Below are 16661 nucleotides of genomic sequence, written 5' to 3'. Positions count from 1 at the left end.
CTTACCACCCAGCACCAGATCTTGCTAACTAATTGGGATTAACTTCTACATGTCAGTCTGTGTTTACTGTGTCTCCTTCACATACACACTTTTCATTCTCAAATAAAATTCATTCTGTGTGCTACTAGCTCATATTCTCATGGGTGCCGACTCCTTAAACAATAATTTCCTAGGACTAAATTAATTTCTCTTTAATTTGCTTTAAATTTTAAGGCAAAGACATTTACTGAGCAATAAGATAATTCAGGATAACATGATGATAACAATTCTCTCTGGGGAAATTAGAAGAGCTGCAGTATGGACTGAATAGATTCCCAAGAGAGGAAATTATATGCTGATAATTCCCACAGGTATTGTTATCAATTATCTAATACACAGGCCAGTATTAATTACAATATTTAGCACCATTAATAAGGCTTTTGTTGTTACTGAAAATTCATCTCTTATTGATAATTTTCAGGTTACCACCTATTTAAATTAATAAATTACTTTGTATGCTATATTAAAATCATTGAATTTCTCCAAAATTTAGAAGTCATAATACTCTTAAATGTCCTTTGATTTTATTTAGCAATAAAGCTAACACTATGATCTTTCATCTTTTTAAAAAGTTACGACCTCCAAAGTTCACAAACCAGAATATCCTTCGTAATGTAATTTATTATTTTCTACAGACAGACCTCACTGAACACCAGAAAGACAGAAAAGTCCACAAGTGTCAGTGATGCCTAATTACTTGTGCTTCTTCCCATTTGAGAACTTAGGTCCCTAAAATTTCTTTAACTATTTCAAAAGTAAATTACTACAGTAAATTACATACCAGAGACTGACTTCAGTCTAAACGATTCACCATTCATCATTATAACTGCTTTTATCTAACACAAAGGAAATTCACACCAGCATAAGAAAAATGAGTGACCACATATAACCAACTACTCAATTAAGCATTTTAAGACCCTAGTCTTTGTGGCATTTCATCATCATTAATTATGACTCAGCACAGTAATTACTACATCCAAATAAAATAACCAAAAACACTGATTCTCTTAGGTTATCATGATCAGGTTAAGTAATTAATGACACACACTCCCATCTCCTTCACTGCCCCTTGAGTAACATCAAGTACCAGTAGCTGGTAAAATTACATGGATAGGAAACCCCCTTTATGAGAGAAGCAGAGAGAAAAGAGGTTATTTAAAAAGTATTTATTCCAGATATATTAATGGTAGTTTATTAAATAATACATAAGTATATAACACAAAGGCAATAAGGCACAATAAGCAAATACAGATCTAATATTTAATCTGCATATTAAGTACTTTGCAGAATAATAAATGGGATGAGGTGATAGAAAATGGGTGGATGATTACTGTAGGTCTGGTAATTTAGAGATGATCTTCCTGAGGATATAATGTTATTTACACCAAGATTAAAAGCCAAGAAGGAAAGGAAAGAACAGCCATAGCAGAAAAGACAGTTGGAGAAAATGTCCTAAAGAAGGAATGGGCTTGATGGGTTCAAAGAACAGCCAAAAGGACTCTGTGGCTGGAACATGGTGAGCAATGGGACCATGGTAAGGAAGGGGGTTGAACAGGTAAGAATGGACAAAATCACAGAGAGCTTGGACAGCAGAGAAAGGGGTCTGGCTTATAAGCAAGAGACCACTATACTGCGTCTGATACACATTTTACAAAGATAATTCCTGATGTTGTTTGGAGAAGACATTGGGAAGGGGCATGAGTAGAGCAAGAGTAAAGCAGGACATCTGGAAAGAAGGTAATGGACGTGGCCTGAGGAGTTAAGCAAGGAGCAGAAAGCAAATGGAATCAACGTATGACCTCAAGGTAGAGTCAAAAGGCCTGCCGATGGATTGAGTACCATCGCCACCATTTACTGAGGACTCACTATGTGCCAAGCACCATACTCTTAATAGAAGCCCCATATCAACTCCACGGGACAAAACCTGTTAGTCTTCTCACTTATTGACAAGAGGTTTACAGAGATCAAATAACATGCTAGGAAGTGAGAGAACCAACAACCGATCAAAGGCCACCATACTTCAGAGTTCATGCTCTAAACCAGCAGGCCCCAACCTTTTTGGCATCAGTAATCAGTTTTTCCATGGGCAAGGCAGGGGTGGGGATGGTTTCAGGATGATTCAAGTGCATTACATTTATTGTGCACTTTATGTCTATTATTATTACATTGTAATATATAATGAAATAATTATACAACTCACCAAAATGCAGTATTTGCAGCTGCTCCACAGTGCTAGCATCACTTTCTCAGCTCCACCTCAAATTATCAGGCATTAGATTCTCAAAAGGAGCACACAACCTAGACTCCTCACATGTACAGTTCACAATAGGGTTCGAGCTCCTATAGGAATCTAATGCCACTGCTGATCTGACAGGAGGTGGAACTTAGGCAGTAATGTAAGCAATGGGGAGTGGTTGTAAACACAGATGAAGCTTCATTCACTAGCCTCTCACCTCCTGTTGCGTGGTCTAATTCCTAAGAGGTCACAGACTAGTACTGGTCCAGGGCTTGGGAAACCCTGCTCTAAATCGCCACACTAAATAGCAACCTGTTTCCTTCCAGCTCCTCCTCAGAGTCCTGCCCATAAATGCAGGAGCTCACAGGGCATCATCCTCAGCCTTCTAACTTTGCTCACTCACTCTGGGCAATTGGATGCACTGTTCTGTCTCCTCCATTTATCAGTTTTGAAAGTTAGTGTTTGGTTAATTTCAGGTATTCCCTTTACCCCCTAGTGAACACCCTTATCACAGCTCAATTAGAATCTCTTTCTCCTCTATTCCCTTGTACTCCTATATGGAATGAAATTAGTAAAGAAAAAAGACACAATTAAGTTGATTCTAGATAAATGTGACTGGAAAAAGATGTATTTATAAAAATTTCTAAATTTGAGAATCATTAGTGTTACGAATATTTGGTGGAAAAGCTGTTTGATACATAACCAAAATTATACAACAAGATCATAATATTCAGTTACTGGAAAAGTCACAATGCATTACTGCATAGAAAAAGTGCATCGTGACTTTTCTGACAACCTAATATTTGAAATAACAGTGACAAAAAGTATAAAGGTATCCCGAATAAAAAATAATACCAATGACAGCTAACAGATTAGAATGTGTATATTCAATGTTGTTCTTCCAAACTACTACCATAGAAAGTTGTGGTTATACTCCAGGAAGGTAAGTTTGAAATCCTTTCTGTATTTAGAGCTGTAATCAGAACTAGTATATGAACCATATGAGAATTACTGGTCTTATCTGAGAACATAGCTCATTTTGGGTATTTTTTTGTTTGTTTTTTAAAAGAATACCAAGACTATTTACTATATTTACCAAGTAATCCCTTGGCTCCAAAGCATTTCAGAATACTTTCAAATATCAAATTCATCCTTAAAACTGTCAGCTAAAGATTATCCATTTAACAAACATTTGTTGCTTATCCATTACCTAGCACTCATTGATATAAAATATGATAAACAAAAGGGGAAAATGGGCTGCTGGTATAGTATATTCTTACTTATTAAAAACATACTAATAGGGACCAGCAGTTGGGGTAATGGCTATGGTGCTGGACTCCCATGTAGTCGACCGTGGTTCGAGTCCCAGACCCAGCGGCTTAAACTCACACCAGGCACGTGTGCATGCGTACCCAAGATCTTGAGAGAAAAATGGAGGAGGAGGGATTGTGGTGTGGCCATCCCCCCTGGGGGGTGATTTCTCACTTTCTGTCTCTCTGTCTCTCTTTGTCTCTCTGGCAAGCACACGCACCCTATAGCAAAAACCTCACCCCAAAAAAAGAATAATAAAAAAAAAACATACTAATAGGTGGGGGCCAGCAAGTGGCATGGTGGCTAAGGTGCTAGACTCCTACATGACCATCCATGGTTTGAGTCCCAGACCCAGCAATGAGAAGGAACTGCTCTGTAGCATCCCCCAATGGGGTGATTTCTCATTTTCTCTCTCTCTCTGCAGCTCATACACATGCCCTATGACACGAACCTAAAAAAAAAAGGGGGGGAGAGAAAGAAGAGCAATCCACCCAAGATCATTATTTTCCTCAGAGCAATCTTTTTATTATATTCCAAATTACATATTTCCTCTACTATAATCTTTTCCCTTGGGTCTCAACTGTAAAACCAATTTTGTAGGTAATCTACATTATAATGAGTCTTTGCACTCATTATGCCCCATTAAGGGCTAAATCTCCTTGAATAGCACCTGAGACCACTACCTCTCCACCTTAGATCTGGAGATGAAAGGAAACATGGTATAATCTAGACATGGTTGAATCTGAGTCCAAAATAGGGATTGGCATAAAATGCAGCTAAGGAAGTAAAAGGAACCAGATGATGCAGGACTTCTAAGTCATGTAAAGAAATGTAAAATTCATCCTAAAAATATCAGAAAGTCAGAAGAACTGAGAAAAGGAATAAAATACTTCAGAAAGATGACTGTTGCTATAATGTAGAGAGCATGGTAAAATGATGGGCAAGGGAACTAGTTACCAAGCTGCTGCAAAAATCCAGGGGTAGGGGCCAGCAGGCGGCATGGTGATTGAAGCGCTGGACTCCCCACATGGCAGACCACAGTTCAGGACCCAAACCTGGCAGCTTGCTTTCTCACTCTCCCATTCTCTCTGTCTGTCTCTCACTTGTCAAAATTAAAAAATAATGATAATAAATAAAATTGAAGCTAAATAAATCTTAAAAAAAAAAAAATCCAGGGGTAAGATGACAATCATCTAAACTAGAGTAGTTATGGTCAGGAGGTAAAGGATTAACAGGTAAAAATGGTAGTTACCTAAACACGAGATTCTCTCGTTTCTAGCTAGATAGATGGTAGTAAAAATCACAAAGAAAAGTGCAACCTTGGGCAGAATATAATAAATTTCATCTTGAAGAATGAGAGCCTGAGGTGCCTATAAAATATCACAGCTCACAGTAAGTGATGATATAAGATTGGCCAAGGAAGGTAGGACTTTCCCTTTAAAAGCTGAAGAATAATTGGCTTAGAGTCGGCTAGACCTGGGTCAAATTCCAGCTCCACCACCGATTACCTATGGGACCGCAGGCAAGTTAGTTCTTCAGTCTGAGCCTCAGTCTCCTCATATCTAAGGTGGGAATGATACTGGCTCCCAAGGTCTGTAAGAGTGAGATGAGGCAAAGTATTTGAAGTGCTAACCGTCAGCGGGCACATGATAAGAACTCAATCACAACAGGGACAGTAGGAGCAGCAGTACTGCTACTTAGGTTGGAATCAAGTTTCCAACTACTATGAGTGCTAATGAGGTCAGAAGACGACAGCCACTGGGCAGGTAAATGACCTTTAGTTTCATGGCATTAGCTTCAGAGCTATAGTTCCCCCACTCCACTCTGCCCCTCCAAAAAGAGGAGATGTAATAATCTGGAAAAAGTATCAGAGACAGAGAAAAATGCTGTTCCTACATCCTGACCCTTGTGGTATGTGGTGTAGGAGAAGGAACCTCCACTTGAGAAAGTTCTAGGGGGAGCAATGTCCTGCAAGGAAAGATGTGCTCCAGTTAAAGCAAGTGAGTGGGGGAAGGAAAGTCCAGTAAGAAACAGAAGGGGCCAACCCCCCAGCAGAGCGATTAAGCACTGTGCATTGGGAGCTGGATCCCATACAGCAGACTACGCTTCACATCTGAGCCCCACTGGCTTGAAAAACATGCCAGGCATGCATGTATACATGCCCCAAATCCCCATGTGATGGAGAAATGAAAGTGAAAGGATTCCCCAGCACCACTAGGGAAGGGGAGGTGCTTTCATTCTCTCTCTCTTTTTTTTACTCTCTCTTTCTGGCAAGCACCCTCTAGCCATTCAAAAATATAAAGAAGAAAATTAGAAACTGAGGATGTAGGTACTTTACATGTATTATGATATATTTTAATATTCATTTATAAGGTAGTACTTGAAAAGAATGAGGACAGAATGATTTGAAACCAAGTTTGCATTCATTCAATAAATACTTATTGAATTCCTTCTGTGTCCACACTAGGGACCGAGGATAGAGCTTATACTTTAAGTGAAGGAAAACAATGAACAAAATGCAACATGATAGATAGAGCAATATATTCTATGGAGAAAACTATGGCAGGGAAGGCAGAGTGAGTGAGTAGCGATGTCTGGTTTTCATTGGGTGATCAAAGAAGGAGATATGTAAATATATACTTGAAGAAGACAGGCGAGTGGGCCAATGAGAAACTAATGGAAGGTTTTTACAGATTGAGATTTTATCGGGTCACGACTATGCTGTTGGGAATAGACTGTAGGGGAAGGGGTAAGGGTGGGAGCAATCAAGGCTCTACTACAGTAAGACAGGTGAAAAATGAAAGTAACTGACCAGAGTGGTGGCGGTAGAAGAGAAAACAAATGTTCCAGCTCTAGAGTTTAAAGATCGAGCCTATGGTATCCTCTAACATTAGACATGAGATGAGATGGCTCTAAGAGTTTCGGCCTTGGTCACTACAGAGAGAGAAGACTGTGGGTGGAACAATTTGGGGGGGGATACTTAAGAGGGCAGTTTCTGACACATTATAGTTGAGACATGCAAATGGGATGTCAAGTTGGGAACTGGAGATGTGTGTGTGTGTGTGTGTGTGTGTGTGAATAGACGTGACTGCTGAACAGCATCCGCTTCACTTGAGGTTCATGGCCATGGATTTAAACTCTGGCAAGTCTTCTTTCCTTCCAACTGCTGTTATTCTCCTGTCTACACCAAGAAGTCCGTCAGGCCAGCCTCAGCGGCACAAACCTAACCCGGTGCTCCATGATGCTGAGGCCACGTGGGAAGGTTCCTGATTTGAGTTGAGGGCTCTCCCTGGGCACATGAGAGCCTGTGCTCCTGGCTGGCTAAGGATGGGAGTGGAGCGCAGACCCTGTTGTTGGGATGCCTGTGTGTGTGTGTGTGTGTGTGTGGTGGGGAAAAAAGGAATAAACTTTAAGAAAATAAAGTTTTTCAGGGAAGTAAACTGTTACAAGGAGAATGTAACATCTAAATTTCCATGAAGATTTCCAAAAATAAAAGCTCTGTTCAATTTCACATGACAAATAATTTGGCAAACTCCATTTACAAAACAAGCTGGCTTCTTTTGAGCTTTATTTCACAGAGATAGTAACTCTGGAAGATAAGTGGACACAGCGGAAGGTGACAGTCACCATGTCCAAAAATCCGACCTGCTCAGGAGAGTCCACCGGGAGCTGCCTTCTTCCTGGCCCACGATGAACCCTGAACATGACAAGAGGTAAACATCTCCTTGTCTCTTTTCACTCCCTTCACAGAGACAGAAAGCAAACTGACTGGAGTTTCTGCTGTCAGGAAGCTTAAAGAAATGGTGGAGTTAGAAAACTCCCAGGTAAGATTCTCATGCTTTGCAAACTGTAAAAATAAGGAATGTCTGTTTTTCCCCCCAGACACTGCACTGACTTCCCTCCCTATTTCACAGGTAGCCAAACCATTACACTATCTTCAAATTTTCCCCCAGAAAGGTAAAAACATAAGCTGTAATCACTATTTCAATTTAAATAACTATTAAGATTAAAACTTAATAGTTCTCAAAAATTCTTAGACCTGCATTTTGATTATAATTGTTTCATGTTTAACTTTAGTGAATCTGCCATAGCCTTATTACTCAATAACCATAAATCAAAATACTCACAAAATGTTAGTTGTCAACTTCCATTGTTTAAAATCAGTCCTACAGTAAAACACACTTTACTATTTTTCTGTCATCCCCTCTGAATTTTTCTTTTAAAAAGTCCACATCCATTGTTTGATAAACGAGAGTCCAAAGACAATGAAAATATTTAGGATAAAAATGTACTCAGGGGGCCAACAGGTGGCACAGTGGCTAAGCTGCTGGATTCCCACATGGTTGACCGCAGACGGCAGTCTGAGTCCTGGACCGAGCAGCTTGGAACTCACACCAGGCACGTGTGCATGCATGTCCAAAACTCCAAGAGAATGGAAGAAGGGACTGCAGTATGGCCAGTCCCTGGGGGCACGGGGAGAGGGAACATTTCTCACTCTCTCTCACTCTCTGTCTTTCTAGTGAGCATACACACTCTATAACAAAAATCTCTCTTTAAAAAATTTACTCAAAATATCTTTTCAAAATCTTCAAGACTTTAATGAAAGTAATCAAAGAAGGAAGGATGAAGAGATAAAAGCTGACTGAAAAAAATTCCCCTAAGTTTAAGAGAATTACAGAAATAAAATAATAATAATAATAAAGACATGTAAATCTCATATTCTAAAACAAAAAAAAGGAATAAAAACAATATTATACATTACAGTCAGAGTATTCAGCCTGAAATAAGAAAAAGAAAGGACATGCCAAGAATGTCCGCCCCTCGTCATTAGAACAGGGGTTGGTGTCTGACACTTAGGATCCGACTCCTCAGTTTTCTGTTCCCGTCCAGACTGTATTAGACACAGCACTGAAGTGAGAGAAATCACTAGGCCACTCATCTGTTGCCATGCCACTCCCATTATTCAGGCCAATGATGTGGAACAAAACAAAAAAAATGTTGTCAACCCCAAACAGAGACTGTCCTTTCTCAGTCTTTTAAAATAATGCTGCTGAGAGCGGAAACATATTTCAAAGACTTAATAAGCAATAAGGCCTGTAAGCTCTTGTCAGTAATCTTTCTTTCACTGTTGAACACCATCGGTCTGACTGCAGGGAAGGGGAAAACCCTTCTCCTTTTCCCCTCTTACTTCGGGTGACTGGAACCTGGGATGTCACCTACCTACCTCCCACAGGGAGAGAAGTCACTGCATGGGAGCAGCAGCAGGAGGCACAGCAAAAGGAACAGTGTGAAGAGACATGCAGAAGCTCTGCTACCATTCTGAAACGGAGACGGTGTCTCCAAGGACAGCAATTATTTCATTTTTGCCTAGTACTCTTGACTCAGACCTTTCCTCACTGGCGAGTCAGTAGAAGGCAAAAATGAAAGTGTTTTCTTGTTTTTCTTTTAAAACACAGGGCTGTTCAAAATAGAATTTCAGTATCAGAATATGAACTACCTAATTTTCAGAGGTACCCTTTTATTGTCTCTATTAGAAACAATATATTCTGGGGACCAGCAGACAGTGTAATGGTTACATTGCTGGACTCCCACGCAGTCAACCATGGTTTGAGTCCTGGATCAGCAGCTTAAACTCACACCAGGCACACGTGTGTGCATGCCCAAAATCCCAAGAGGAGACTGGAGGAGAAGGGATGGGGGCATGGCTATTCCCCTTGGGGTGATTTCTCGCTTTTTGTCTTTCCCTGTCTCTCTGACGAGTCCACGCAACCTATAGCAAAAATCTCTCATTAAAAAAGAAGAAGAAAAGAAACAATATATTATGAAACAATCATGCCTGCATATGTGTATAAAATTGGCACTAAGATACATTCATGTCTAATAAGGGGAGGTTGTTTATTATAATCTTCATAATATATGATCATAACACAAAATACAGATGGTAGATATTTTTTAAAAAAACAAATCTTTTTGAAGTTAAAATGCTGAACTTATTTTGGGCTAAGAGTTTTCTTTACTCAATTCAGCAAATCTTTTTGAAGTTAAAATGTTGACCTTACTTTGGGCTAAGAGTTTTCTTTACTCAATTCAGAGATTTCAGGTAAGTATAACCAAGAAATGTAATGAAAAAATCCAAGTGTGGGGCTAAATGAAAGGTTCATTTTAGGAAGTCTCTGGCTGGTCTCAATTACATATTCTTATTGAGCTCCTGCAACATGTGAGGCACTGAAGTACCAAGGCCAGCCAAGGTAAGGAAGACACAGTCCTTGCCCTTGAGAACAGAGCACAGGAGGGAAAAGTCTGTGTAACTATGACACAGACGCGTCAGACAAACCAGAACAGAGATGTAAGCAACACATTGTCGAGTTTCCAAGGAAAGGTAAGACAGTCAGAAGACCAGAACCAGCAGTGCGGAATGAGTGCATTTTAGATGACCCTTGAGGATGAGTAGGAGTTAAAAGTGGGAGGGAAACTAGAGGGGGCAAAATGAGCAAACACAGAGGCAGAAACATAGTTTGTCGGTATGCAGTACTCCCAGCGCTGAGCCTCTGGAAAAAGTCGACAGATGCACTTAAAAACAGGTTTCCACAGGTGAATACATTTGGAAATCACTACCCCCAACATCTGCATTTCCCTCTTCAAAATTCACAATGACCATGAGTTTAAGATAGGCTCCAAGGAAGGGCTGCCATGGAGCGACTGTGTGCCCAAAGGTGATCCAAGTGTCCCAAACCTACGTGACTACAGAGCTCACTGCAAAGAACAGTGTCTCAGACACTTTCAGAAATACTGTCCAAGCGGCTGGCAGGTGATGTGGTGGTTAAGGGAGCTAGACTCCCACATGGCTGACGGAGGTTCGAGTCCTGGACCTGGCAGCTTACTTTCTCACTTCCTCTCTCTTTCTCTCTATCTGTCTCTCTCTCTCTCTCTGTCCCTATCTGTCTCACTCTGTCCCTTTCTGGTCAAATCAAAATAAATTAAATAATTCTTTAAAAAATTTTAAAAAGTTAAGAAACACTGTCCAAGCACATCTGGGACAACAAGACTAGCAGGTTATATTTAGGATACATTATAGAATGTCTCCACCACAAACTAAGAAATAACAGTCTTTGTGACAAACAACAATAAAAATAAGTTACTGCCCCCCACACTGGGACATCTGGCATTTTAAACATGTCTTTATATACTGTACTTAATTACAAGCATTCCTAACCAATACAGGATGTTAAATAAGCAGTTTCCCTTTTAACTAACACATTCTCCTACTTCATTTTAAGTTACGAGAAACAAGCAACTACCTAACAGGAGAAGTACACTTAGTCTAGTTGGAGACAGAGAGAAAAGCTTACAGTAATGAAGGCAGCTGTGGGCCAGGCAAGCTCAGCCGCCAAAGCAGAGGGAAGTACAACGTACACAAGCGCCTATGTGCAGCCTCACCTGGTATTGTTCTGCCAGCTTACCATTAACCCTTAAATGGTATGAGTCATTCAAATAAAGTTAAAAGCTAAGCCTTCCATCGTCATGTCTGTATATGAAAATTATGCATTATAAAACAATATTTTAAACCAGTTCTGACTCAACTTGGTAATTCTAAATCGGTTTCTTTTGGCTACTTTATTTCCTAAAAGAGCAATAAACGCACTATTTCTTTACTCATACACATTTAACACACACACACACACACACACACACACAGTTAAGCCCATATAATTAGAATAAATTACCTGTGGTTGGAACTGAGGAACAGGTGGCCCTTGCATTCCTTGTGATTGCTCATCCATCGTCTGACGTAATAGGAACTTTAGAATTCTGCAAAAATGTAAAGATGCAATTTAAATAATCATTGCTGATTCATGTCATTCATCCTATGCCAGACACGTGCATTCAAACACTAGAGATGCTTCAAAAATCACCCAAGATATTCCACACTTTTATTTCTGCCATTTGCCACGTCCAAGCTGTTTAACTTTCATAAGTATTCACTTCCCTAAAGCAGCACTTCTCCAAAGCCATAGGCAAAAGGCTTAAAGCCCAAAATTGAGGATGTATGTATTCCTGTAGAAATGCTTAGAAAGTGCTTAGAAATCCTATTTCCTGAGATTAAATTCTGTCTTCATTCTACCTTGTAGATCACAGATATTTCCCTTTACTGTGCCCATTATGGAAAGATAAAAATAGTTAAGCTCCACATAGTCAAGTTCAATATTTTAAATTAATTTTTATATATTTTTTAATTTGACCGGGGGAGGGGAGAGGGAGAGAGGGAGAGAGGGAGAGGGAGAGAGAGAGAGAGAGAGAGAAAGCAAGCCACCAGGTCCAGGACTCAAATCGCAGTTGGCCATATGGGAGTCCAGCACCCTTAACCATCATGCACCTGCCAGCCCGAATGCTCAATTTTTTATACCCATAAAATATACTTCCTCTTCATATTCTGTGTTACTATTTTTATTTTTTTATCCAACTATGATACATACTGTGGTTTTCTAAATTAAACTTCTAAGGCTAGTCCTCATTTGAGAGTATTTACTTTTTTGTTTATTTGTTTGTATTTTTGCCGCAGGGAGCGTGCACTTACCAGAGAGAGAGAAATGAAAAGTGAAAAATTACCCCCGGGGGGATGATAACAGGGCAATCCCTTCTCCATTCTCCTCTCAGGATTTTGGGCATGGATGCACACATGGCCAGTCAGCATGATTCTCAAGCCACCAGGTCTGGGACTTGAACCACAGTCAGTCATGTGGGAATCCAGCACTTTAAACACCATGCCACCTGCTGGCCCAAGCGTGTTTACTCTTTTATATATATTTTTTAATTACAAACAACTCAACCACTAATTAAGTACAGGCTGAAAAGCACTTGGGTGCCAGGCCACACAAGAGTCAGTAACTGAGCTATCAGTGAAACACCGCCTGTGACCAAGAGCTACGTCCTGATCCTCAGCACCACGCGTTTCTAGCTTCTTTTTAGAATGATTTTTGATTTACTATTATTATCACTAAGGAGACACAAAGGAAAGGAGAGAGAGAGAGGGAAGGAGAAGTAAAAAAGCAAGCCTCCATCCAAGACTGGGACTCAAACTGCTGTAGGCCCTGTGGGAGTCCAAGGCTCTAATTACCATGACACTTGCTGGTCCCAAGCTTATTTTTTTTTTAGCTTGTACTCTTTTCTTTATAAGTACAAAAAATCAGGTTTCTTTTTCAGTTTATTTATTCCTTCCATGACAGACAGAGACAAACACACGTTAAACTTCCCATATTTAATAAATTTATAAAATGTCTAGGACTAAAACCTTAATATATTTATCAACAAATTAAATAATACTAAGTAGGTACTTTTTTCCTTAATATTATTTTAGTTGAACAACTACAGCTGGTATTTGCCTTGGCCATAATCTTCATCAAAATGAGGACCTTTACAACTATAAACATCATCAATAAATTTTATCTTTAAAAATTTAGTATTTTACATTTACCTAAAATAAGCCAATAAGATTTCTGTCCAATTATAAAATACAATGTAGTGCTAAAAAAATATGTAATTTTTTAAAATAAATGGCGAGGCCTAAAAATCTATTTGTAGAACGGGCTCCATAGTAGAGTGGTAACGTGCTGCTCAGGAGAAGCTGAGGGTGGTGATGAGGGTTTCCGTCGCTGGCCTGGTCTGCCTGAAACACATGAACGCCTAAGATCAGATGGGCTAGAGGACTGGGAACAGGGGATCATGGCATGACCAGACCCTATCCAGAAGACTAATCTCCCTTTTCTCTCAGGCACATGTGATCTAGCATGAATAAAAAAAAAATCAAAATAAAAACATTTCAAATAAACACACAAATATATATGTATTTGTAGAAAAGATCCTTTGGGGCATTTTACCAATGACTGAATTTGTCAAAGAAAGAAAACTAGCCCTTGAGCAGAAAAACATTTAAATTATATAATATTAAAAATGTTTAAAGACAAATATTTCAGCCTACAATAAAAATAATTTAATGAAGAAAGATACAGAGATCAAGTTTATAATCTTTCAAATCCAACTTCTAACTTAAAGCTTCAAGTATAACCAATTTAGACAACAAACTATACCCAGAGAGTCCATTCATTACATAAAGACTTCCTCTTCCCATTTCCAAATACATACTTTGATAATTCTACCATACTATTACACTTCATCTACAACTGGTTCTTGACATAGTGTGAACTTTAAAAATGAAACTGTGCACATCAATCTGGAGATTTCAAATGAAAACCTTTTACTTTTTGATTTTTCAGAATTTCAAAGATAAAATACATTAGCCCAAACTTATTTAATAGTTTCCTTTTCTTAAAGTTTCCCTTTAATCCTCAGGGCTTACTCATAAATTTTTTAAGAGATTTTTGCTATAGGGTGCATGTGCTCAACAGAGAGAGAGAGAGAGAGAGAGACAGAAAGCAAGAAATCACCCCCCAGGGGTGATAGCCACACTGCAATCCCTTCTCCTCCATTCTCCTCTTCAGATTTTAGACACGCACATGAACGCACACATGCCTGGTGTAAGCTTTAAACCACTGGGTCCAGAACTCAAACCGCGTTTGAATATGTGGGAGTCCAGCGATGTAACCATTACTCCATCTGCTGGTCCCCTACTCATAAAATTTTTAATATTCCTTCTAGTTATATGTAACATTTAAATAGCCTATGAGAACATTAATAAGACATTTAATTGAACAAAAACCCTATAATTTATGAATAACAATACAGAGAGGGAATTAGCCTCGTTCAATATTGCATTAACATGGCAAGCAACACTATTCTCATCCAAAAAAAGGTACTGACTTAGCTATATGTATATGTGACACCTAAAAAATAAAAGGCTATCACAGAAATTTAGGGCGACCGATACTTGGCAGAGTCTGAATACTCATATCCACAACCAAGTATTTTTCTTGGCCCTAAGTCACCATTTTGCAGGAATATTCATGACCTCACCTTCCCGTCTCCATTGCACTGAGTCATCCAGTACTTCTCATAACACCGAGCAAGTGGCATGTCTCTATCAGATGATGCAAAGAAAATTAAGTAGAAGTGCTTAGATTGATAGTCATTCTTACATTTCTGTGTTATCATACAGGTAAGTTTTAAGAACTAAGATAACTATCAGATCTTGGAAGAAAATGATGAATGTTTCCAGAACATTCCAGTCTTAACATTTCTAAGTAAACACGTTAAACTAATCTACACCAATCTTGGTTTTGAAAGCCATTCTCCATTTAAGGACATCAGAGTAACTTAGAGAAATGGATGACTTCAGAGCTGGACCTGGGAACGTAGGAACTGAGCCTAAAACATCTTTTGTCCGAAAAAAAAGTAAATTCAAAGAAGAATGCATACATGCACAAGTTAATTTGAATGTGTTCCTAGTGGCAACATTTGGGACAACCGGAGAGAAACAGATTATAACCCATTAAATAAGAACATGTGAGTCCATAAAGACATAAACTAATAAGCAGTGGAAAGGCTGAAGCAACTGCTTACAAAATAATGCCACCTAATTAAGAAGGAGTAATAGAATTTAAAAATCGATGTTTGTCAGTCATCACAGAAGTAATTGATTCAGGCAAGAATCAATCATGTTTGCTAAACTAGGAGGACAAATTACCTTCAGAGTCTCAAAAGCATTTTCCTCATAAAAATATACTTACTAATTACAAAAGGAGAATGTAATTTCATAGTAAAGAACCTGAGAGACACCACCTTAGCCATATAATCAAAGTTCGCGTCACCAGTAACAGGACATACAGACGTTATGTGCCTCCAAACATGATGAGCTTAGAAGAAAACACCACTTCTGTGGTATCTGCCAAAAATGCAAACCCTGGGGGACCCGTGGGTGGCACGGTGGTTAAGGTGCTGGACTCACGCATGGCTGACCAGTTCAAGTCCCAGATCTGGCAGCTTGCTTTCTCACTCCTCCCCCACAACCTTGTCTCTCTCTGGTCAAATTTTTAAAAATAATAATAAATACAATTAAATAAGTAATTCTTTTAAAATGCAAACCTGTCATTTTAATTATTTAACTGACAAAAATTGTATGTATTTACTGAGCACAACACGATATTTGATGTTATGAAATACATATACATTGTGAAATGGCTTAATCGACCTATGTGACATGCATTATACCTCACATATCATTTTTTTTTGCAGTAAGAAGATGTAAAACCTACTCTCTTAGTAATTTTCAAAAATACCAATATATTTGTTATTAACTATAATCACTTTGTGTACAATAGATCTCTTGAACTTATTTCTCCGTCTAACAGGAACTTTATATTATTTGGTCACCGCCTCCCCAATCCTCTCCCCGCTCTCCTTCCCAGGGAGCTGATAATCACCGTTCTACTCTGTACTTCTACGAGTTCGGCATTTCAGCTTCCACATACAAGCAAGATCACACGGTATTGATCTTTCTGTGCCTGCCTTATTTCATTTAGCATAATGTACACCAGGTTCGCCCATATACCTGTATAACACAGGATTTGTAGGATGGGGACTTCAAAAGGTCGGTGCAAAATGGAATTAAAGTAGGAGTTTAGGTTGGCATACACACTCACAAACTTTGCATGTATATTATGTTTCTTCATAATATGCATTTTCCATGAACTTCTTGAAGACCCCTTATAGATCACATGTTCTTCATCCATTCATCCACGATGAACACTTAGGCTGATACCATATTTGACAATTGTGAAGGGTGCTGCACTAAACACGAGAGTATAGAAATCTCTCCAACACACTGATACATTTGCTTTGGATATTCACCCTGTAATGGAACTGCTCAATCCTATGATAGTTCTATGTTTAATTTTTTGAGGAACCTCCACACTGTTTTCTATAATCGCTGCACTTATTTATACTCTTACCATCCATAGTTCTCTTTTCTCCACATCCTTGCCAATACTTGATATTAAGTTTTATCTTTTCTATAGTGGTCATTCTAAACTGTGTAGTGGTTTTAATTTGCATTTCTAGTAATGTTGGGCATTTTTCCATATACTTATCAGCACGTACCTTGAACTTAACGAGGAAGCACTAG

The 16661-nt window shown here is 38.9% G+C and overlaps 1 protein-coding gene across 2 annotated transcripts in view; it reads right to left on the bottom strand.

Annotated features, from left to right (window-relative positions):
* NEK7 (NIMA related kinase 7) overlaps nucleotides 1–13163 on the bottom strand; it is a 96150-nt gene extending 82987 nt beyond the window's left edge. The window contains exons 1-2 of one of the 2 annotated variants that reach the window (XM_006155437.3): nucleotides 13059–13163; nucleotides 11311–11395 (exon numbers count right to left, since the gene is read on the bottom strand). In XM_006155437.3, the coding sequence (XP_006155499.1) occupies nucleotides 11311–11367 (57 nt within the window). In that variant the 5' untranslated portion in view covers nucleotides 11368–11395; nucleotides 13059–13163. The remainder of the gene's footprint in view (nucleotides 1–11310; nucleotides 11396–13058) is intronic. The other variant, XM_014590485.2, reaches the window with a different exon arrangement.
* Between the last annotated feature and the right edge of the window lie 3498 nt (nucleotides 13164–16661).

This window comes from Tupaia chinensis, unplaced genomic scaffold (genome assembly GCF_000334495.1).
Source record: "Tupaia chinensis unplaced genomic scaffold, TupChi_1.0 Scaffold000453_1, whole genome shotgun sequence".
NCBI classification, from domain to species: Eukaryota; Metazoa; Chordata; class Mammalia; order Scandentia; family Tupaiidae; genus Tupaia; species Tupaia belangeri.
Note: the sequence above shows the minus strand (reverse complement) of the source record. Positions and strands in the feature narration are given on the sequence as shown.